This window comes from Euleptes europaea, chromosome 14 (assembly GCF_029931775.1).
Source record: "Euleptes europaea isolate rEulEur1 chromosome 14, rEulEur1.hap1, whole genome shotgun sequence".
NCBI classification, from domain to species: domain Eukaryota; kingdom Metazoa; phylum Chordata; class Lepidosauria; order Squamata; family Sphaerodactylidae; genus Euleptes; species Euleptes europaea.
This window is the reverse complement of record NC_079325.1, coordinates 35,195,853-35,219,471: the sequence shown is the minus strand read 5'-3', so window position 1 is coordinate 35,219,471 and position 23,619 is coordinate 35,195,853. Positions and strand designations below refer to the sequence as shown.

The window sequence follows — 23,619 nt, the reverse complement described above, 5'->3', positions numbered from 1 at the left end:
CGGCTGGAGATCAGTTGTAATAGCAGGAGATCTCCAGCTACTACCTGGAGGCTGGCATCATTGCATCCATCTGGAAGCCAGCAGGTAGAACCCTCAGGTCTGCATTTAGTATTTTGATGTACGAGACAGTTTCTGTACCATTTCATCTTACAACGGACAGCTGAAGAAGATCATCGAAACGCTGGAAATATATAGAATTCGCGTCCGTCCTCTTGGACTGGGTCCGTGTTGCGGACCATTCATGTGTTCCGTTGAATTTGCACCCGCATGTTGTTTCAGGGCTATTAATATAAGCCGGATGTTATCAGCGTGTTCACGCAGTTTATAGATGTACTATTTGTAAAAGTATGCTCTAGATTGATTGTTGCATTATATGTGTGTTTTAGTTACCTCACCTTCACTTATTCACATATTTTTGAGTACATATTGTTTGCACTACAGTGTTTAGATAGAGCCTGTGTGCTGCTTTGTTTTTTTGTTAACTACCTGGAGGTTGGCAACCCTACCTGTAAGGTAGGTCAGGCTGATTGTGTGTGACTGGACCATGGTCGTCTCTGTTCCTAGTCTGACACTGTCCCTACTACAGCATGCCCTGTTGCAATCATTAGCCACTGGAGTGCAGCAATCCAGGAGGGAAGCGATTGCTATAGCCAAGGCAAATGCAATATCCAAGGTTTATATGGATGCAGCCATATGCGGTGCTAATGCTTGACCTGGTTCTGCCTCTGAGCAAACAAGGTTGTTGTTTTTTTAATGTGGGGGGTAGTTCTTCTGCAAACCGGTTAAAGCAGGCGGCTGGCTTCTCTGTAGCCACACCCAACCCTGTTTGAAAAAGTATTGCCTGCCTTACGGTCAGGGCCCATGCCAGTCATTTTTGCGCCCTAGGCAAGGACCCCCGTGGCGCAGAGTGGTAAGCTGCAGTACTGCAGTCCAAGTTCTGCTCACGACCTGAATTTGATCCTGATGGAAGTCGGTTTCAGATAGCTGGCTCAAGGTTGACTCAGCCTTCCATCTTTCCGAGGTCGGTCAAAGGAGTACTCCGCTTGCTGGGGGTAAAGGGAAGATGACTGGGGAAGGAGCTGGCAAACCATCCCGAAAAAAAAGTCTGCCTAGTAAATGTCGGGATGTGACGTTACCCCATGGGTCAGGAATGACCCGGTGCTTGCACAAGGGACCTTTACCTTTACCTTTTTAACTACTTGTGCCCCCCCATTGCTAACCAATTTTCAAAAACTGTTGTCTTGTAGAAAAATAAAAGCACAAAACTTTTTATAAGACATTATCATTAATTATATTCCATAGCACTGTTCTAGTACTTATCTTAAAATAAAAAAATATAAATTGTCAGTTTCATTTTTTCCAAGAAACGACTCTGTTTGAAACTGCGCCCCTCTGAGGTCTGCGCCCTAAGCGATCGCCTAGTTCGCCTAATGGGAGCACCAGCCCTGCTCACGGTGGAAAGGGGGGTACGCCAAGAAGGGCTTTCTCAGTTGCTGATGATATTAAGTTCAAATTGTTGTTCTCCTCCAGAGATTCTGAGACTATTGCATCTGTGCCTAAATTTTTTGATGAAATTGTTAAGAGGCAGAGGTTAAATGATGTTTATTTTTTTAAAAAAATATTGTTTTTTTATATCACAATTATTTGCATCATTCAACAACATCGTTATATGATATAAACATTATTTTTCTTAACCAAATAACTAATTAACGTCAGTATTTCATTGACTCCCCCTCTCCCCTCCTCTTATCTATCTGATAACTTAATTGTCCCCCTTGCATTTAAATTCTAATTCATTATAGTGTAGTCCTTATATCCATCTAATCACAATTCTTTTAATCTAAATCAATATCCTTAATGATATTTCTACTTCTCCCGTTTGAATTTGGTCAAAATAGAACCTTTAAGCCTGCCCAGCTTTAATTCACTTTCACAGTATCTTGCCCATGCCTGCCAAATATGGAGGTGAAATGATGTTTAGAGGGTTGCTTTTATTTGATGGACTGCTTGATGGTATGCCGAGAAAGGGATTGACATTGAAAGTTGCCCCCCCCCCATGAGTCACCCGCCTGCCTCCCTCCCTCTCGTCCCTTGGCCGCTTCCCTGGCAGGGTCTCTCTCGCGCCTCCCCTGCAGCCGAGCGGTCGTCGGGGGTCCGCTTTCGCAGGGGATGGCCGGCCGGCGAGGGACCGCCTGCTCGGTCCGTCGGCGTGGGGACCGGTGAGCCTCGGGGCGGACCCTCTCTAGGCGCCGCCGAGGGACGGAGCGCGCGGATCGGGGCCCAGGAGCGACGCAGCGCCAGAAGAGGCAAGCAGCCTTGGGGTGGTCGGGTCTCCCCCATGGCCTCCCCTGCTTTTTCTCTCCCCGTTCTGCTTCTTCCAAACTCTTGTGGATTTATTCTGCAGTTGGCACGTTGGTGCTCTCCATGAAGCTAGAACGGGAGTGGAATTAGCCATGGGCAAGAGGACGGAAGGGTGGCATCGCGTTTGATTTGGCCCTTGTTATCCCCTGGCCCCAGAAAAACGTGTGGGGCCCCATAATTCAGAGGAGCTGGGCGTAATTTCTGAGCATTTTGGGGAACCCCAAGGAGAGAGCGGGAACAAACACTTATCTTTTACAGGGATGGTGCCATCATTTCGGATGGCCAGGGCAAGGGAGCCAAGCCACATAAATGCAGAAAGAGAAGAGACCAGGTTCAAGGCCTAGTGTGGCAGGGGTTGTTAGAGCCCCCTGCAAAAAAGGAAGCCGTCTCCCAAACATCTGCAATGAATGCAGTGCTTGCTTTGAAAGCAGCACATCTGGGGACTGAAGAGTCATTCGGAGCATCTGCTGGGCTGGGGTCGGCTCTTCTTGCCTCTGGATCGCATTGCTTTAATTCCCTGAAAAATGCTGCCTGCTAAGTATTTCCCCCCTCTAAATTGGTAGTAAATTATTGCAGACGTGTTTTCTTGTGAAGTTCTGTACGGTCCCTGGAATAACATGTTTCTCGTTCACACAGAGAATGGATGTCTGCATACCAATCGGCGTGCTCTGCAGACCCAGGATATGGGGTTACTGGCTTCTTGGCTTTCTGGTAAATTTTCTGAATGTCTGAATTGTACTTATTAGCCTGCTTATAACCTGCCTTTCGCTCTCGCAAAGTGGGCCAAAGTCAGTTTGCGTTAATATTAGACAGTGGGGCCATTTTTCAACTACTGTGGATTTCTGAGGAACTGTTTAAGATCTTTTATGCATGGCTGTTTCTCTTAAGGTCACCCCCCCCCCAATGACTACTTTGGGGCTTTGTTTTGAATCTGCAAAACATGTGGGGAGAAGAAGTGACCTCTGAAGGTCAGAAAATGCATGCATAATCAAAACAAAGCCCCAAAGTAGTTGGGAGACGGGTGAATGCAAGGGAAACGGCCATGCATAAAAGGCCGAAGACTTCGTTGTTTCTGGGTTTGTTTAGCACTGTAGCTTTCTAGGCAAAATTAAAGATTTTGAGTTTGATCAACTAAAACTATGGTATATGATTATTCTGCTTTATACCAATTTCGGCCATTGGTCTGTCTGGCTTGCTATTGTTCACTGTGTCAGGAATTCTCCGGGGTCTCAAAAAGAGTAAAACCAGCTTCTTGAGGTCCTTTAACTAGATGTACCAGGGACAGGGTCTTCTGTGCATAAAATGTCTCTGATGGACACTGTGGTCCCTGCTGGGTATTTGTGCAGAAAAATAAGGGCCTATGAAGTGTATTCCATGCTTAATTTCTAAGAGAAGGGAATGTAAGCCTACCTAGCACCCTTTTTTTCTGGATACGGTTAACTGATAACTTGAAAGAGGTGCACTAAAAATACGACATTTACAGGTTGGCCTTCCCTCAAGAAACATCTTAGGCTTCACTGTACCTGCTGCAAATCACACTTCAAAAGGTTAGTGTTTTGATCTCTGCCTTTATGTATTTATGTGCAGGGTAGGTTAAAGAAATGTCAAAATCTGTCTCTCTCAGGAGTCTGCAAAGAGCCAAACTACTTTTAAAAAACCCCTCAGAGCATGAGATCAACGAACAGCCAGTATAAGAGAATTAATTTGCATAACCGAATCTATACAACTTAACATTGCTGATAATTGACATGTTGATTAATAATCCATAAATTTCTGTAACCCAAACACTGGTTGTTGTGAATCCTTTATCAGACAATGGCGCTCACAGGGTCTCACAACCTGCACAATTGTTTTTGTACACTAGCATAAGTCTGCACCGATTTACACTTGGATTACTGGCAACTCATTGCCTCTCATTTTTCTAAGCTGTTTTTCTAAGCTCATTGCCTCTCATTTTTCTAAGCTCTGAGAAGCTGTTTAGTCCTATAAAAATATTTTACTGCCATTCCCTTTACTTACTGGTTATTCTGGCATCCTGGGTATCTCTTCAATGTACCTCAGCTTAAAGATTTTATTTTCTTTTTTTAAACAACTATAGTTGGTTCCATTCTGAGCCAAAGTTGGCTCCAGAACCGTAGGCAGCAGACACCTGGTCTATCTGAGTGCACGTAGTTGCCTACCACCGAGCCAAACCATGAATCCATTTAGCTTAGCACCATTGCCTACTCTAGAGCGGACTGAATCCATTTAGCAGAGCACCATTGCCTACTCTTGAGTAGACTGAGTGGCTAGTATTGCTGGACAGGAAAAGACCTTGTTTCAATCCAGCTGTTTTGCTTGATAGCTGATGCACAAAACTACTGACCAACACAGTCCTTTTTCCCTTTTCTGTATCCATGATGGAGGATTCCTGCCTTGGCTTTAAATGGGTTGTCTGAAATTGAGATGGAAAGGCAAAATTTCATCTCCTATGTGCGGCAAACATGTTAGATGTCCCTTTTACCATAAGAATAAACATTCGTCTTCTGGGCATCATGGGTAGGGTGTGTATTCTCCCTAGACATAGGACTTCCAGCCTTAAGAGGGCACTATGGAAGGGCAGCGCTGCAAACAAGGGGTGCAGAGACTGTGTTTATGCCTCATTCCCGCCTCCCTCCAAGGACAGGGACTTTATGTGTCCCCTAGTTTTCCCCCTGTTGAGTCCTGCTGCCACCCACTGTCCCCCACATCTTCAGAGGCTGCATTTGAGCCATTATGCAAGGGTCAACTAAAGATTAAAGTCCTGAGGTGGGATGGAGGCTTCTGCCAGCATGGTGGAGTGGTTAAGAGCCGTGGACTCTAATCTGGAGAACTGGGTTTTGATTCCCTGCTCCTACACATGAAGCCTGCTGGGTGACCTTGGGCCAGTCACAGTTCTGTCCAAACTCTCTCAGCCTCACCTACCTCACGAGGTGTCTGTTGTGGGGAGAGGAAGGGAAGGCAATTGTAAGCCGCTTTGAGACTCCTTAACAGTAGAGAAAAGTGTGGTATAAAAACCAACTCTTCTTCTTGCACTCCACCCACTTTCCTCTTCCAGGTCCCGTCCCCCTCATCATTGAGACCTGGGAACATGTGTACGAATACACGCCTGCAGCTTTAGACTGGTGGCACGCAGACAGGTACTGCCAACAGCGTTTTGCTCAGTTGGTCTCAGAGATCTGGGATGGTGAGCTGACGTCTCTCAGCAAAAAGCTGCAATCCCACCAAATCCGAAACACTATCTGGTTAAATGACGAGGAGGCGTTCCTGCAGAGGCCCAAGCAGAGGCGTGAGTAGAAACACGTTTCGGGGTTGGCAGGTGAACCTTTATGCCTCGGTCGCTGTGAGCTTAGTAGAGAAGTAGGCAATGTTTCTGGCCTGAGTGCTGGCGGGGGGTGGGGGGGAGAGAATATCTGTCTCTGAAAATGTAGATATGTCGAAAAGAGGGAGGGAAGAGATGAGGGTTCTGTCTGATCAGACGCAGTGGGAGCCAGCTGGATCTCAGCACTGCTACCAGTACCTCAGGGGCTTGCCATCGGCCTGGCTGGTGGCTGCAAGGGTCCAGGAGGCAATGATTTATTTAGTTAGTTAGTTTTCAAATTTGTAGCCCCCCTCCCCCCAGCAAGCCGGCTCAGGGCAGGTAACATCATTTAAAATCTAACTATCACATGATAATAACAATAAGGCTAAACAATAAAATTAACTTTAAAATCCTAATCACAGATGGCGCACAAATCTCGTTCTACAGGGGGAGGTAGTTGTGGATTTCCTGCATTGTGCAGGGGGTTGGCCTTGATGACCCTGGTGGTCCCTTCCAACTCTATGATTCTTTACAGTAAGAGCGACACAGGCGGCCACCCTTCAAGGGGAGGGGAGGGTGGGAGAGGCCAGTGATGGTCATTAGCCCTGCCTGCTTCCTGCTGCCAGCCCCAGCCATATTTCAGTGCACCTTTAGGGCTCACCTTGGCTTCTTGAGTGGACAATCAGCTCTGGGTGCCATGCAGAAGAGAGCCTGCTATGTTGATTGGAAGCTCCCTGTGCAGAGAGGGTGCTGCTTGCCCCGAGTGCCCTGAAGATTCTTCAAACATAAAAGTTGTTCCTTTATAATAGGGGGCAGAAGAGGCCACTCTCTCAGTGCCTCCTGGGCCAGTTCATCAGAATTTTTGAAGGGTGCCACAGTGCATCCGTGTTGCCCCTTTTTCCAAATCTGAAACAATCCGTGACGCACTAACATATGTCTGTTTGTGAATGTCCAGTCTTCCATGTGCTTCCCCCTTTCAGCTCTTCATCTTGCTCCACTCTTCAGGAACCCACTCCACGCCAATCCTGGTGTTCAGAAACAAAACAGACACAAAGTTTGTGAAGGTCCTGGCGGATTTCCCAGTGATGCCAGCTGTGAGCGCCTGTGCCCACATCCAGTGGGATCCTGGGGCTGTGGAGATCTCCACCATCTTCTCGTATGCAGTCCCGGCCTTCATCAATGAATTCCAGTTGCGTGGCTTTGTGGACGAAGACGGTTTCGTCCGGTTTGCCATCATCCTCCATGGGCATCACTCGCCATACCTGCCCATGTTTCGCAGTGACAGGCAATGGCACCACTTCTGTGTCACGTGGCAGCTTCACAATGGCACATGGGCCATCTATGCTGATGGGAAGAAGAAGGCCTCTGCCGTGGGGCTCTCTGCTTCACAGGCCATTTATGGCCAGGGGACTTTTATTATCGGGCAAGATCAAGATTCCCTGGGTGGTGCCTTCAAGGAGAAAGAGTCATTCAGTGGGAACCTCACAGACCTGCATGTCTGGCAGAGAGTCCTCAGCAGGGAGCAGATGGAGAAAGTGCGTTCCTGCATCTCCATTGAGGAAGGGCTGGTGTTTGGCTGGAACGCTGATATCCTGGATGTTGAAGTCAGCGTCCAGCAGGTCATGCTTCAGCTCACCTGTCCAGGTAAAGCTCACTTGGGTTGCAACTCTGGTTGGTAGCCATCCACTGCTTAATTTAGGGGCTTTCTGCTTTCCATGGTGGGGGGAATTCCTACATGGAAGCAGCCTAAGAGGAAAGGAAGCTGAGCAAAGGTTACTGGTGAACAGGCACCTTCTCCGCAGTGCTCCCATTTTCTGCTTATGAGATGGAGACTGACCGTGTTGGTCTATAGTGAAGCTGTGTAGGGAAGAGAGCATCCTGCCTCTGGGCAGCAGCTTGGAATGGCAGTCTTTCCAGCAGAGGTTTTCTGATAATGGTCTCTAACTCACCTCTGGAACTTCCTGTGTTCAAAAATAACCAGGAGGGGTTTTTTTTGTCACCTTAAAGCAGGGGTGGGGAACCTTTTTTCTGCCAAGGGCCATTTGGATATTTACCGCACCATTTGTGGGCCATACAAAATTATCAACTTAAAAATTAGCCTGCTATATTCTTGGGCAGTCCTAGCAGCTCCATAGCGAACGACTCTTCTTCAAGGGGGATAAAGGTTCCTTTTCTCGGCAAAACAAACTCACACCCGCCTTGAATAGAGGCGATTCCTGTCCGCTGGAGGGGGCGGGTCGCCAGTCTTAGATCCTTCTGAGCTAGAGATCTGCCAGGACCCGCGAAGGGCCAGACCAAATGGTTTTGCGGGCCTGAAGCGGCCCCCGGGCCTGAGGTTCCCCACCCCTGCCTTAAAGGCTAACAAAATCGTATTGTAGCATAAGCTTTTGTGTAGAGCTTACTTCTACAGATGCAGTGAGTGGATCCCCAACATGTAGGCATTTTATGTAGGAGGGTGAGGGGAAAAAAACAGTCTGGTCAAGTGGCCATGAAATGCAAGGTCTAAAATTATAGGGATATCAAATTCAATCAAGAAAAGTACAGAGATCATTCACAAACTATGCTAAGCTAATTATAACTCCTAGGTTTTGTTCAGATAGTTAATGCCCATGAAGAGTCCAATGCCAAAGGTTGGATCCTGTGACGCCCTTCCAGTATGATCCTATGACTCTCTTTCACCAAGTTTTCCAATAGAGAAAGGCTTCCTTCAACAAAGAAAGGTTTTCTTCATCAGAGGTAGCCTTTTATCATCAAAAAAAGTGTTCCTCTGTTGAAGGAATATGTAATGGAAGAGAGTCATAGGATCCAACTTAGCGGATGGAAGTCATAGGATCCAGCCCCGTATCTTTGTTTATGCCCGGTGAAGGTAGTGTGAAAGCTTTTAATGAACCTTCAGTTCAGCCATTTCATGTTGGCATTGAAGGTCTTTTGAAGAAGTATAGTGACTTTTACATCACCGTTTCTGCATTTCATAGGGTGGGTATTGTTGTCCCAAGAATTCCTGCTATAAATACTTCAAGTGTGAGTTCCTGTCCCAGGAACTGAAGCAAATGCCAGTGCAATATAGTGCTTAGCTGTAAGACAATGGATTGTGTGATGTGCTCAGGGTGGTAACTGGAAGCATGTAAATATGTGTAGAGTTTGGTGAGTTTTTGGTATAAAGTGGTGTTCATTCGTCCATCATGTAGTTGTACACTGGTGTCCAGAAAACGGACCTTGTTGTGTGGACTGGTCAAGGCTCAGATTGGTGTGGAATGTCAAAAGATCTTTCTTGCCATATGTCCAGATGATGCAAATGTCATTGATAAATCTCAAGTACGGAAGAGGTGTTAGTAGGTGGTAAGTACATCTCTGACAGCCATAGATATGTTTGCATACTGTGGTGTCAGGCTGGTATCCGTGGATGTATCCTTAGCTTGAAGATACAAGCTGTTGCCAGACCTGAAGAAATTATGGGTAAGGCAGCTTGACAAAGTCTGGTAACAAGATGTAGAATGTTTTTATCAGGGGTAATGTTACTGTTGGGCCACAGTATGTCTTTGGGGAGGATGTTGGTATATAGAGCCCCCATGTCTATAATGGCCAAGATTGTATTCTCTGAGTTTCCTCAGTCAGTGGCTTTCAGTTTTTTTTCAGGAAGTAAATAGTACCTTGCTAGGAGCCCCGTGGCGCAGAGTGGTAAGCTGCAGTACTGCAGTCCAAGCTCTGCGCATTACCTGAGTTCGATCCCAACGGAAGTTGGTTTCAGGTAGCCGGCTCAAGGTTGACTCAGCCTTCCGAGGTCATTCAAATGAGTACCCAGCTTGCTGGGGGTAAAGGGAAGATGACTGGGGAAGGCACTGGCAAACCACCCTGTAAACAAAGTCTGCCTAGTAAACGTCGGGATGTGACGTCACCGCATGGGTCAGGAATGACCCGGTGCTTGCACAGGGGACCTTTACCTTTTTTAAATAGTACCTTACAGGTAACTGGGGGTGATGATGGTACAGAGCTAAAAATATTTCTTTTTGGCCAGGATTTTAACAAAGGGGTTTATCATTTTAGTGGTTTATTGTCTGCTTCTGTCTGAGGCCTGTTTAATTATATTTTTAGGGTGCTGGATTGTTTCATGCTGTTTTTATGCCCCAGTTTATTTTCTGTGGGTTGTTTATATTAATAATTTATGGTGTCTTTATGATAATATGGTATTGTTTTTACTTGTAAGCCACCTTGAGCAGGACTCAATAAATAATAGAGTTCTGTTCAATAGATTATAGAGTACTTGGGCTAAGAAGTTGCTAGCATGTAGCAGGCAACTTCCCACCCCACACTCCATCCCCCACACTCACTTGATGGAGCAGTGGTAGAAAATTGGTGGGGATGATAGTGCAGATGCCGTAATGTTAGCAACACTCCCCCTCCCCAAGCTCTGCCCCCAAATGCTCCCAGGGGTTGCCAGCACAAGGATGGCAAATGTAAAGCCCACCTCTATGTTGATTGTGCCAACGCCTGAAACAGTGGGTGTCCCAGGATGCCGGGCTTGTGTTCTTTAGGTGGAAGATAGGAGGTTTGGGGGTGTGTCTATATAGAGTTGCTGTGCATATGTTGGTAATTTCTTAATTGTTTTATTTAATTTTTTTCTGGTATTACTTCGCAGGGTCTAAAGATAGTAGCTTGTAGAAATGTGGTGAGTAGGAGAGTTGTCTCTCAGCCACTTCTATATAGTCTAATTCAGGGGTGGGGAACATCAGGCCCGGGGGGGGGCATTTATGGCCTGCAAAATCATTTGGTCTGGCCCTTCGTGGGTCTTGGCAGATCTCTAGCTCAGAAGGATCTAAGACTGGCAATCTGCCCCTCCCGCGGACAGGAATAGCCTCTATTCAAGGCGGATGCAAGTTTGTTTTGCCGAGGAAAGGAACCTTTTTTCCTTCTTGCAGAAGAGTCCTTAGCTATGGAGCTGCTAGGACCGCCCAAGAAACTGGATTAACCGTTTCCCACCCGGGCCGTGGAAAAACGTATTCCCTCTGTACTGCAAGAGGGCTAGGGACGGAAGTAGTGACAATGAAGGGGTTAAAGGGGGCAGGGCCGGAATTCGCTGGGGGGTGGGGAGTTCTTAGCCAGTGTTCTCATTTCATCCCTGCAGGCGGAGGTAGCAGGAGCCGGGTGTAGAATCCGGCCCCGGCCATGTGGAGCAGGAGCAACTCCGGCGTGTGGCTGGACGGCTACTCCCGGCTGATGCAACAGACCATCCTGTGCCACCAGGTGGGCAAGGGCACCACCGGTTGGATTCCTGCCTGCTTGCCCATGTGTGTGTGGGGGTCGTCTGGGGCAGCTGCCTGCTTGGGGCTTGGTCAGCTAATTTTTAAGTTGATAATTTTGTATGGCCCGCGAATGATGTTATAAATATCCAAACGGCCCTTGGCAGAAAAAAGGTCCCCCACCCCTGGTCTAACTTGTTCATGATGGCAGCTGTCCCTCTTTTGTCAGCCTCTTTGATTATGATGTCAGAATTGTTCTGAGGCTGTTTATTGTGTCCCTTTGTGCACGGCTGAGATTGTGTTGTAAGTGATGTTGTCTGCTGATTACTTCACCCTGGGCATGGCAATGAAAGCCCTCTATGTGGAAAAACCAGTGAGGCACTACAACCATCAGAATAATCCGTACAGATTATTGTTTTTGTAGCATTAGAGAGGATGCTTATATCGAGTATCAGTTATTCTAGTAGCAAATGAGATTTGTTGGAGCCCAGGCAGCTGGGGCTGTTTCTCCCTTGCACGGCATATAGGTTGGGTAAACCATGAGTACAGGCAGCTGGGAATAAACTGAGAACATCCATAGAGTTGGTCATGTGCCACTGATGAGCAAAGCATAGCTCATGGAGATGGATTCACATGAACGGTTTGCCCTTGAGGACAGGAGCCTGTGACGCTCTCTCTTCCTGCCAATAGCACACAGCTCCTCCTGTCCTCATGCTCTGTGCAAGGTGTTTCGAGGTCAGCACTCCGGCCAACCTTTGTGCTGCTTTAAGGGGAAGCTCCTAGATCAAAGTGGATTGTCCACAGATGTCAGATGACAACTAGAGCTCCAGGGCTTTCCCCATTAATCTGGAGAAAAAACAAATCCTTTCTCCAATGGGAATCTTCAGAGTGGCTGCAGGGGAATGCCTATCCAGAACCTCTCTCTATTGTGGCTATGAGAAGGGGTTTGAAGTTAAGCTCTACTTGTAGGACAGCTCACTGCCATGAACCATTTTCTGCACTCTTTAGCCCTTTAAAGGGCTTTCCCCCATTCACCTGCCATTCCCTTAATGCTACAGCACAGCTCAACATGGATAGTAAAGGTGAGGGGAAAGGATTTTTTTTTGACCCAAATAGGGACCTGCACAATCACTGTCTCTTGTACTTTTTTGCCACTGCAGTGAGGGAAGGGGGTGGGGTGAGAGGTAGCAGCAGCCGCAAGCAGTACAAGAACAGGTGTGTGTGGATGCTGTTCTTTCTCAGCCTCCCTCCCCAGCCAACATTCCTGAACATGTCCCTTACGTTCCTGCCAACAGCACACAGTGTTTTCTATTACTGGGCACGATGTCATGCTTCTCCCCTGTTCCTCACTGCCACATACTCTCTCACAGAAGCTACTTCATTCTGTCATTCAGTTGCAACACATTCCTATTACCTTCTGGAACTATAATGTTCATGACTACTTCATGATGTCACAGCAGCACAGCCAATAGTATGTAGGCGACAGGGAGCACACAGACAGTTTGAACCCTTTAAAGGACAAGATATCACAACAGACTGATTCTGGATGCATAGCAAATAGTGAAGGGTCAGCATGGGTATTCTGTGAGCCCACAGGTGTAGGCAAAATTCCTGCAAGGCTATTGCTTTCTCTTGAAGGAATATGTGGTGTGTGTTTGTGTGCTCTTACAGGGCCTGTGGAGGAGTGCCATGTCTTCAGAGTTGCCCCTGGAGTCCTCACTTATGCCTCTTGCCTGCAGCCGTTGCCCTTTGTCTGCCGCTACAGAAAAGGTATGGCTGTTGGTTCTGTCTACGCCAATAGGTATTGCATCTTATGCAGGGGGTCCCAGCTCAAGCATCCCCATCTCCTAGCACTGGGGGTGGGGAAGCACAGCCCTCCTATTAGCCTTTTCTGTACGCTGGAGCAGAAGGAAGCACAGAGGCATCAGCAGTTATTTCAGCCCTTGTACAAACAACCGAGATGCCTGCACTGACCATTCAAGCCACTGCCTTCTAGCAGAGCCACAGTCGCTGCTGCCCCTCCTTGTGTTGAAGGCACCACCCAAGCTCCCTTTCCAAGCTCCAGACAATTTTATCTCAGGGTTTCTGGTTGTTCTGGCTTGATCTTGGTGGTGTGTGTGTGTGTTGACATCTGCTCTCTCATTAGGCTGCTGTTTCTCCCGGATAGTTTCTGGCTTGCTTCAAGAGAATGGCCTTAAGCCACAACTTGGTGTGTGTGTATGCCTTCACCACCAACTTTCACCACCAACTTTCACTGTTACCGCTTCCTCCTAAAAAATCATGGGTATAGCAGCACTACCAGGGGATCTCTAACAGATAATTCTCAAATATTCTCCCCAAGCTACATTCCCAGGATTCCTTGGGAGAAGCCCCCAAAATTAAAACTGCATTTAAATTAGTATGGGGCAAAATTAGATGTTCTTTATAACAGTGTAACTCTTCTTAGGATTGCATTGCTGTGTCTGTTAGCAGAAGCTGGCTGTGCGCTAGCAGAAGGTGGAGGCTGCTTTTAGAATAAATAGGGTATCCAGCTCTGGGTTGGGAAATTCCTGGAGATTTTGGGGCTGGAGCCTGGGGAGGGTGGGGTTTTGGGAGCGGAGGGACTTCAGCAGGGCGTAATGCAATAGAGTCCCCATTCCAAAGGAGCCATTTTCTCCATAGGAATTGATCTTAGTCACCTGGAGATCAATTGTAATAGTGGGAGATCTCCAGGTGCCACCTGGAGGTTGGCAACCCTGAGAATAAAGTCCACACTAGGATTTTTTTGCTTCAGAAAATAAATGGGTCCTGCTCATTGTTAGAGAAAGTCACACTGAGATATGAAAGGAGAGAGAACCATTCCAACTAACTAAATTAGGATGGGGAACAATGCAGGGGTATGTGTGTGTCTCGCTTGGTGATCCCAGAGAGAGCACAATAGGATTGCCAACTCTGGGTTGGCAAATTCCTGGAGATTTAGGGGTGGAGCCTGGGGAGGGTCGAGTCTGGGAAGGGGAGAGGGAGTTCAGCAGGGATGTGGTGCCCAAGAGTCTACCTTCCAAAGCTGCCAGTTTCTCCAGGGCAACTGATCTCCGTAGTCTACAGGCCAGGTCAGCTGGAGAACACCAGGTGCCACCTGGAAGAAGGCAACCCTAGAGCACAAAGATAGGAAGGGAACCGCCAAAGGGAAGGAAGTCCCTGAGATTAGCATTCTGGGTAAAAGAACAGGACAGGTGGAAGGTTAGAGGCATCGAACCTGCCCCATCTTACTAGCTCTACTGCCCTCTCTGGAGTACTGCTGTGCTTGGTACAAAGAGACAATGCTCAGCCTTCACTTCCAACAATTTCCTTTTATTTTACAATTCACTGGTATTTTGTGTTTGCGTGAACTGAAGGGTAATCCAGAGTGCTTTGCTTCCCTTCCCTTCCTAACATGCCTAAAGAGATGTCTAAATTGGCCACAACTTATTGTGTCTTCCTTGCATCCTTTTCTGTGTTTATCCGCTGGTAACGGGTCTTTGGTCAGCATCGTCCCAAGCAAATTAAAACCTCCCTGTTGCATTTTCCTTCTCAGATCTTTATTACCAGCTGAAGGAAATGCAGTCAAACTCCAACCCGTTGTTCATAGCCCAAGTTAACAGGCGGGCAAATGCCACAGTGGTGAGTGTCAAGTATCTGTCTCACTTTCCAGTTCTTATCACTAACGGTCTCATCCTGGGCGGGGAGTGGGGGGGGGCAGACTAGGCAAGATGCTGGAAGATTTCACTTCCTCCCCCCCCCCCCCGGTAACTTGCAGCTAATAAGGATATTTTGATTGTAGCTACTGGAGGAGGTTAACTCCCTCCCCCCAATGTCATTTTTGTGAGAGAACCAGTGTGATGTGATGATTGACTTCAGATCAGGGAGATCCAAGTTCAAATCCCCACCATCTCATAAAGCTCAGTGTGTGACCTTCGCCCAGTTACTCTTGTCTGTCAGCCTAAGCTTACATTAGAGCAGGGGTGTCACACATAAGGCCCAAGGGCCGGATGCGGCCCCTTGAGAGCTCTTAGCCAGCCCATGAGCCAACCAAGGCAGCCCCCCCCTCTCGATCTGGGCTGGCGAGGCATGGCCCGGCCCCACAAAGTGACATTTATGTCATATCCAGCCCTCGTAACAATTCATAGAATCATAGAGTTGGAAGGGACTACCAGGGTCATCTAGTCTAACCCCCTGCACAAGGCAGGAAATTCACAACTACCTCCCCCCCACACCCCCAGTGACTCCTACTCCATGCCCAGAAGACGGCCAAGATACCCTCCCTCTCATCATCTGCCTAAGGTCATAGAATCAGCATTGCTGATAGATGGCCATCTAACCTCTCCTTAAAAACCTCCAGGGAAGGAGAGCTTACCACCTCCCGAGGAACCGCTCTAACTGTTAGAAAATTCTTCCTAATTGAGTTCAACACCCCTGCATTGGAGGGTTGTTGTGGAAACAAAATGAGGAAGAGAGAACTGTATATGCTGACCTGAGCTCTTTGGAGGAAGGTGTAACAGATAGATTGATCTTAGATTACCCCAGGCTGCTCGGTGCCCTACTGGGAAAAATGCAGGCACCTTTATGAATGGCTTATAACAGTCCCCGTGGGGGGGGGGGGGCAGGGACAGACTGTGAAAATGGCAGAGGGGGTTTAAAAAACCCTCCCCTATGAAACAACCCAAATCAAATACGGTCGCAATTTTAAAAAATTGCTAGGAAGATCCATTCACAGTCTCAATCAGAGGGAAGATCTTCACTTGTACCCAAAGTATCTTGAATCCATAGTTTGGCCCAGCTGGGCAGGCATATCAGTGCAGTATGCCAAGGTTTAAAAAGAGGAAGGGAGACTGATATAAGGTGCTTTAAGTCCTCACTGGGCATGGTATAAATGAAGTAAACTGAATAAATGGGGAGGAGCACAAGGAGGTGTTGCTGGAGAAGCCAGGTCATTTTGGGGTTCGTGGTGGGGGGTTGAAACCTAATCCTGACCTAGTTGGCTGAAAGCACATCTGGGCTTCAGGCAGCTGCCTGATCCCTCAGGCTGAACGGGTGGAATCTCTGGATGCTGCTGGCAGTTCCATGCATTCTCCCTGCTTCTGTGGGCACCCAGTTACATCACAGGAGCCTTTGTTCCGTTTGAACAAATTTCCACCCTCCGCACTGTACAAAACCTTCTGATGAAGACCCTAACTGGGCTGGACAGAGTGTTTGATAGCGTACTCAGGGTAGGGGTCTTTGAGAGCCAGGGTGGTGTAGTGGTTAAGAGCGGTGGTTTGCAGCGGTGGAGTCTGATCTGGAGAACCGGGTTTGATTCCCCACTGCTCCACATGAGTGGCGGAGGCTAATCTGGGGAACTGGATTTGTTTCTCTGCTCCTACACACAAAGCCAGCTGGGTGACCTTGGGCTAGTCACAGCTCTCTCAGCCCCACCTACCTCACAGGGTGTCTGTTGTGGGGAGGGGAAGGGAAGGTGATTGTAAGCCGGTTTGAGTCTCCCTTAAGTGGTAGAGAAAGTCGGCATATAAAACCAACTCTTCTTCCTCTTCCTCTTCCTCTTCCTCTGTCTTTGCATAAATTCCCCACTGCTCTGTTTGTCCTTTCTTTATTGATGCCTCCCCTCCCCTTTCTTCTAATGTGCAGGCCTCTCTCTGCCATCCCAAATGTTCCGATTCTGACACTGCAATCCTACACCCTTCTAAGTCCACTGCTTTCAGTAGGCTTAGAAATGTATGATTCTGCTTAGGATTGTATTGTTGGTCTTGGAAGCGAAAGAAACGCGTTTCCTGAAATGGCATAAATTTATACCCGGATGGAGAATTTAGGGAGGAGCCCTGAGTGCTGCAGCAAGCCTCCTCTCTCCCCCCCCCCAATTAGACACACCTTTCTAGTCTAGGGCTCTTTGTCCTGCCACAGATTCCTGAAAGCATCTTCCAGGCAGAGGCTGAAGGCCTGAATCTCTCAGCAGCCACTGAATTCCTGGAGGTCGTGGAGACCGTCCTGATGGAGGCCGAGCAGCCCACTCTGGACACAGCTGCCCTCCTGGGTGTCATCCAATTGCTGCGAAAGGTCTCTGACTTTGAAGCTGTCGAGGAGCCAGAGCAGCTACCAATGCTGGAACAGCTGGGCCAGCACTACGTGGAAATTGCTGGGATAATTCTGGAGGAGCAAAACGCCAAGGAGTGGTCTGAGATCCAGCCGGTAAAAAGAGGCGCAGTGGAGGGTTGATGGGCACAGGGGTGTGCCAGGGCAGCTGTGGGCTCTCTACTGCCACGGAGGCCTCTTTCAGCTGTTTGTATGCTTCCCTAGATCATTGGTGGACCTATGACGCTTGTGGACAACATGGACAAGATGGCGTCCAGCCTTCAGCAGCTTCTGAGTACGGAGAGGCCCCAACTGACCATCAAGAGTAAGAACATTGGTGAGTTGAGGGGGAACTCTGGGGCACTCTCGGCGCAAGAGGAATGCAACACAGGAATGTGAGTGTTAAAAAGTCTGTCATGTAAGCTGCATCCTCATGTCCTTGGAATGTTGCACTTCCATTGTGCTAGCAACTATTTACAACTGGATTTTCTTGTGGTGGAAAAGATAGCCCAGTGGTGAATGAATGCTGTTGTGCAATAAGAGCACAATATCCAGTGGGCATTGGATGCAGCCCTGGTTACACCTGTAGCCTGTCTTACACTCCAGGTTGAGGGCAGGTGGCAGCCTTGCCTTGTTGCTTTGATCCTGTGAGGCAGGTGGTGATTTGTACAGGCAGCCTGAGGAGGTGGGTCTGCTGGCCGCCTCAGCACCAGATAACTCATCAGCTGCAGTCACCAGTGCCTTTCCAGGCCTAGCTGGGCACAGTCGTGTTTCCCATGGAGGTAACAGGAAGCCTGAAGAGGGGATATGATAATCATCTTCAAGTACTTGAAGGGCTGTCATATAGAAGAGGGTGCTGAGTTGTTTTCTGTTGCCCCAGAAGGTCGGACCAGAACCAACGGGTTGAAATTAAATCAAACGAGTTTCCGTCTAGACATTAGGAAGAATTTTCTAACAGAGCGGTTCCTCAGTGGAACAGGCTTCCTCGGGAGGTGGTAAGCTATCCTTCCATGAAGGTTTTTAAGAAGAGGTTGGATAGCCATCTGTAAGCAATGCTGATTCTATAACCTTAAGCAGATGATGCGAGGGAGGGCATCTTGGCCATCTTCTGGACATGGAGTGGGGGTCACTGGGGAGGTAGTTGTGAGTTTTCTGCATTGTGCAGGGGGTTGGACTAGATGACCCTGGTGGTTCCTTCCAACTCTGTGATTCTATGGGCATTAACGCATGGGCAGAATGTTCCTGGTTCGCTCCTCTGTTATCCCACAATATTTTAATCCCACAATATTTAAGTCTGGATAATCAAACGCATGACGCCAGCCTATCCCACATTAAGTCTGAAACAAGTAGCTGCTGGAGGCTCCCCGTGCGTTTGAACCAACCATATAATGTGGGATAGTTCGCAGTGCGGGATAGCAGGGGAGTGACATCGCCCAAGGATTGGCTGAGGAGTTATCCAATCAAAGGGCGATTCTCCCCCTTTTTTTTTTCTTTGAACGCCAGCGTTCCGGTATACCATCGTCTCAACCTGTCAATTAAAAAAAGGCGGGACGGGAGACCGGAAGCAGCGATTGCTCACACAGGAAAGGGGGCGGGACGGGGGACGGGAAGCGGCAATTGCTTGTGCAGGGAAGGGGGCGGGACGGAGGAGACCGGTAAGGAGCATTAGTAGCGAGCTAGCCGAGTAATTACACGCACGTCGGCGTTCCGGTAATGTAGCGGAATTAAAAAAAAGTAGCGGATTAGAACCGAAAAGATCGCTATAAACCAGGGATTGATTAACCCGGGTTTTTTTGCCTTAATTCGCGACTAAGGTGGGTCCGATGCGCAGCCCTTGGACGGTCGTGCGTGTGGACCATGGAGATTCGCTACTATTAAGGCACAAAAGCGAGACAAATTGGCCGTGCGTTAAGCCCCTATGATTCTGTTCTAAGTGCTGTGAGTCATGCTGCTCACCATGTGCCTGAGAAGTGGTTTTGTGTCAGTTTCAGAAATTATTTGTATACGAGTGAAATGATGTGAATTAAATTAAGACGTTTGCCCAAGTGTAGACAAAAATGTACAATTCGATCCTGGATAATTTATTTGTATTAAAACATTAGGTGCTGTGGAACACAGGCAGGATGGTGCTGCTGCAGGCGTCTTGTTTGTGGGCTTCCCAGAGGCACCTGGTTGGCCACTGTGTGAACAGACTGCTGGACTTGATGGGCCTTGGTCTAATCCAGCAGGGCTTTTCTTATGTTCTTATTTCTTGTCTCACTGTAAGTGGGGTAAATGAGCCACAGGCTACCTGGAGTAGCAGAGAGCACAGCAGACATGGGGTCAGGCGTTGGTTAATCTTATCCTGCCGCAAACTTAGCTCCAGCCAGGTTGCAAGAAGCAACTTTTAATCAGTCTTTCGAAGCTGCGTTCACAAGTCCCTTCTCCTCCCAGCTCTGGTTACCCTGCCTCAGCCTGCCTCATTCTGTTCCCCAGGCTCCTCCAGACTACCTCTTTTAAAGCTCATCCTAGCATCTGAACCTGCTCCACCCTCTCCCTGGCTCTCCCAAGCCCAGGATAATTCCAAGGGGATGCCATCTACCCCAATGGCTGCAGCAACAGTCAACCAGCCTCATCCCATGGCACTGGTCTTGGGCCACCCCCTCCCTATGGGCCTCTTCCTAATCTTCTGCTCGCCAATTGGGGTCAGCAGTCCCCTGTCTGGCCCTGCCTCTGTCCCTACTGTTAGCACCACCATCCCCTCCACTCCTGTGTCTGTTTTCACCTGACTGGTCTGCTCACTCCCTGGGGTCCCCCAGCTACATTCATCCTATGGCACCAAGTGACCTCCAGATAGATTACTACATATTAAAAGTTACCAGTACAACAGTATAATAAAACAGGCAAGCAAAATAACAGAGCAGCAGCTTAGAAACCGGGGAAAAGCAGCAGCATGGATAATCGAAGGACAGCGAGTCAGCCCTAGGCCAAACTGAAGGCAGTGAGTTGTCTGAGGTCCAAACTGCTCATGACTACTGCAAACGTTGTCCCTTCAAGACGGTTCTGCCCCCTAACAGCTGCAGCTAGGGGAGTAGGGTGATTCAAAGGGGCACATCCAGTCTGCTCATTCACACCACAGCAGGAAAATGATCCAGATATTTATTTATTTACATTACTTATAGTCTGCATTTCTCATTGAGACTCAAGGTGGATTACACAGTGTAAGTCAATTCAATCAACAGGATGGGGCATCCAATAAACAATGTAGTGGGATTTGGATTACAGAAGACTGAAACCAAGCAGAAATCTGAAACAGAGCTGAAACAAGGCATAAGCATTAACATGACAAGTTAAAAGATGCAAAAATTACATAGTAGGATCATACTTACAGCAACAGACAGTATGTACTATGCACAGTAGCATAGTCCACAGTCCCTGTCCCTTTACCAAAGCATCTTTCTGAACCGTTTTATTACAGCACAACCCTACTACTGTATGCTTTCAGTGGAACCCAGTCTCCTCCTCTGTCCCTCCCACCCCCTCCAAACAATTCTTAGGATTAGAAATTAATTTGGTGGCCCATTAAATTGTGAGTCTATCCTCCTCCTCGTTCTTGGCTTCCCAGGAGTTGAAGTTCGACGTATCGAACTTGGCGCAGCTGTGGCTGACCGTGCTGCATACATCATGCCAAGCCAACAGGGAGACAAGCCTGACCAAATCGAGGTTCCTGCAGAAGAAATGGAGAGGCTGAGTATGACAGGTATGAAAGGAGACAGTACAGGGTGCAGCCTTTCTGGTGTCTGAGCTGTCCGTCCCTTCTGCCTTTTGGAATTACAGCAGCACCAAGAAAGTTTCAATCCTCCATGAAACCAGATTTTGGTGAGGTTTGGAGGGAGACAGCTTGGATTGAAAGATGAAAGTAAACTATGTCAGAACCTGATAGGGGTGGAATAGATGTGGCACTGGAGGGGGGAGTTGGCCCCTTGGCCCAATCACTGCTTTCGCTGTAGTACTTTTGTATTTTGCTCACACTCAAGAGGAGTTGCCTGTGTTTGCTTCTGTCCAGGCCTGCACCGAATCACGGTAACTAACACCTGGTACAGCTATGGCTCCCTCCAGCACCTTCTAGGCAGTAGCAGTGCTGTGTTCAAAGATGCAGCCGTGTCGGATGGAGGCAGAAGGTTGGTTGCCTGGATCATTGCTGTCTGCCCTACATGGGTCTGTAGCACTCAATGCCTTTTGCCTCTGGCTGTGTTTACCCTGTGTTTAGGGGAGGGGTTAGGAATATATATATGCTGAAGAAAAAATCCTTGTGTGCCCAATATAGCACTTATAGTCTGCCTTTCTCACGGAGATTCAAGGCAGATTACACAATTGGGAAAAGGCAATAAAAGCAGTATAATACTGGCAAATAATGCATGAAAACTGGATTACAAAATTAGAGGAACAATGCAGCACAACAGCAGTGACTGGCAATTGCATCAAACAGATTTCACAGACATTAAGGAGAAGAAGAATTGTTTTTTATACCCCAGTTTTCTCTACCGAAAGGAGTCTCAAACAGGCTTACAATCACCTTCCCTTCCTCTCCCCACAACAGACACCTTGTGATGTAGGTGGGACTGAGAGAGTTCAGAGAGAACTGTGACTAGCCCAAGGTCACCCGAAAGGCGTCATGTGGAGGAGTAAGGAAACAAACCCGGTTCTCCAGCTTAGAGTCGACCACTCTTAACCACTACACCACACTGCCTCTCAATCACAATCCTAAACTTAAAACTACAATGCTATTCCTTTTATTAAAAGACTCTCCTGAACAATTCTGTTTTGCACATTGTGCAGAATGATCGAAATAAGGAAGCCTTCCTGGCCTCTTCAGGCAGGACATTTCATCAGATCAGAGCCACAGCAGAGAATGCTTCTGAGTGGACAGCTATTGTTATTACCTGTTTGCAGGATGGCACCTTCAGAAGACTTTGTTCAGATGAGTGAAGTTGCTGTTTGCTTTGTCAAGTGGCTGGATTTTAAGCAGGTAGCTCTGCAGAGACACACACACTCTGTGGAATGCCAGGTGGGCATCTTGAAGGTAGAGACGGTGACAGTAAGCGATAGCTTGTGGTAAGGCCTGGCATGCTGTTTTGTTCTTTGGACACTAGGTGGCAGTGGCACCCTTTGCATCACCAGCATGGAGACAGACTGGCCTCTTCCCATGTTAATGTTTGTGTGGGGAAGCTCAGGACAGAAATGGACTTGGGTAGGAAACTCTTAGTGCTAAGTAACTGAAGTAGTAGACGGACCAAACAATAGGGTCAAGTCTAGGATTGCTCACCTCCAGGTAGACCCTGGAGTTCTCCTGGAATTATACCTGATCTCCAGACTGCAGAGATCAGTTCCCCTGCAGAAAATGACAGCTTCAGAGGGCAGACTGTATGATACACCATAGATTCTAGGTGAAATCCCTCCCCAAATTTCCCCCTCCACAGCCACTGAGCCCAACTCTAGGAATTTCCCCAGCCAGAGTGGGCAGCCTTAGTCAGGTCACAGTTAGGAATGAGTGGCGGGCAGTATGCAAGAACATCCATTAGGTGAAAATGTCAGTCTATTTCCTGAAAGTGAAAGATCAGCGCTGCATGGGACGGACTCGTTTTGAATCCTGTGGCTTTGGCAGATCAGAATCCTACATTGGGGATCCCATTGCTCTTACAAGGTCTGAGCCGCCTTTAGTTTTGCCAGGTTATCCACCACAATGTCACACATATCCGTCCCCATTCATCACCCTGCCATAACATGCTGCAGTCAACAAACTGTGTCGCTTTCTGCGTAGGTATCTGAGTACTCAGGTGGGCTCCTCCATCATCTCCTCCACTGTGGTCAGTGACTACGAAGAGATCAGCACCTCCGTGCGTTACCGCCTCCGGCACCAAGCACAAGTCCAGGTGAGGAATAGTTCGAAACGAGACACGTGGAACATGAGGTCGTCAAAGGGACTTGCAGCAAGACAGCAGCTGTGAGTTTCCCATGGAAACACAATTTGGAAGGGCCGCAAGAGCCCAATTTGGATAGGGACTGTGGCGTGGAGGAAGGATGGGCTTCAACCTTCCTCTTGCACCATTTTTCCCAACCTGGCCCCAGGAAGAGTTATTTTCACATGCACATATTTAGTGTGCCTGTGCCCTCCCCCTGCAGGGCAAATTACACCCTCAGGGCTGTTTTGGGTCAGGAAGGCCGAAGCCCCTCTTCCAGCCATGCCATGGTCCCGGTATGAATCAAACCCCTGCGCTTCAGAATTGAATTCCCATGGGGAACTCTCAGCTGCCATCCTACAGTAAGTCCCTGTGGTGATCACATGCTACAGGTAATGTCTAGTTCGGCCTTAACACTGAGGGATCGCTGAGAGTATAATGGAAAAAATAAAAGGTGGTATGGTCCAATCATGAAAATCCAGGGAGGGGGTCCCATAAGAACACAAGAAAAGGCATCCTGGATCAGACCAAGGCCCATCAAGTCCAGCAGTCTGTTCACACAGTGGCCAACCAGGTGCCTCTGGGAAGCCCACAAACAAGACGCCTGCAGCAGCACCATCCTGCCTCTGTTCCACAGCACCTAAGATAATAGGTGTGCACCTCCTGGAGAGAATAGGTATGT

At 48.1% G+C, this 23,619-nt stretch overlaps 1 protein-coding gene across 1 annotated transcript in view; it reads left to right on the top strand.

Moving 5' to 3' along the window:
* Positions 1-1,430: 1,430 nt before the first annotated feature.
* ADGRD2 (adhesion G protein-coupled receptor D2) overlaps positions 1,431-23,619 on the top strand; it is a 53,062-nt gene continuing 30,873 nt past the window's right edge. Inside the window, exons 1-13 of the mRNA XM_056860108.1 lie at positions 1,431-1,466; positions 2,111-2,306; positions 2,518-2,648; positions 3,845-3,908; positions 5,438-5,668; positions 6,686-7,324; positions 12,589-12,687; positions 14,471-14,556; positions 16,831-17,115; positions 17,224-17,335; positions 20,603-20,737; positions 21,044-21,158; positions 22,799-22,910. Of these exons, the coding sequence (XP_056716086.1) occupies positions 1,431-1,466; positions 2,111-2,306; positions 2,518-2,648; positions 3,845-3,908; positions 5,438-5,668; positions 6,686-7,324; positions 12,589-12,687; positions 14,471-14,556; positions 16,831-17,115; positions 17,224-17,335; positions 20,603-20,737; positions 21,044-21,158; positions 22,799-22,910 (2,241 nt within the window). The remainder of the gene's footprint in view (positions 1,467-2,110; positions 2,307-2,517; positions 2,649-3,844; positions 3,909-5,437; positions 5,669-6,685; positions 7,325-12,588; positions 12,688-14,470; positions 14,557-16,830; positions 17,116-17,223; positions 17,336-20,602; positions 20,738-21,043; positions 21,159-22,798; positions 22,911-23,619) is intronic.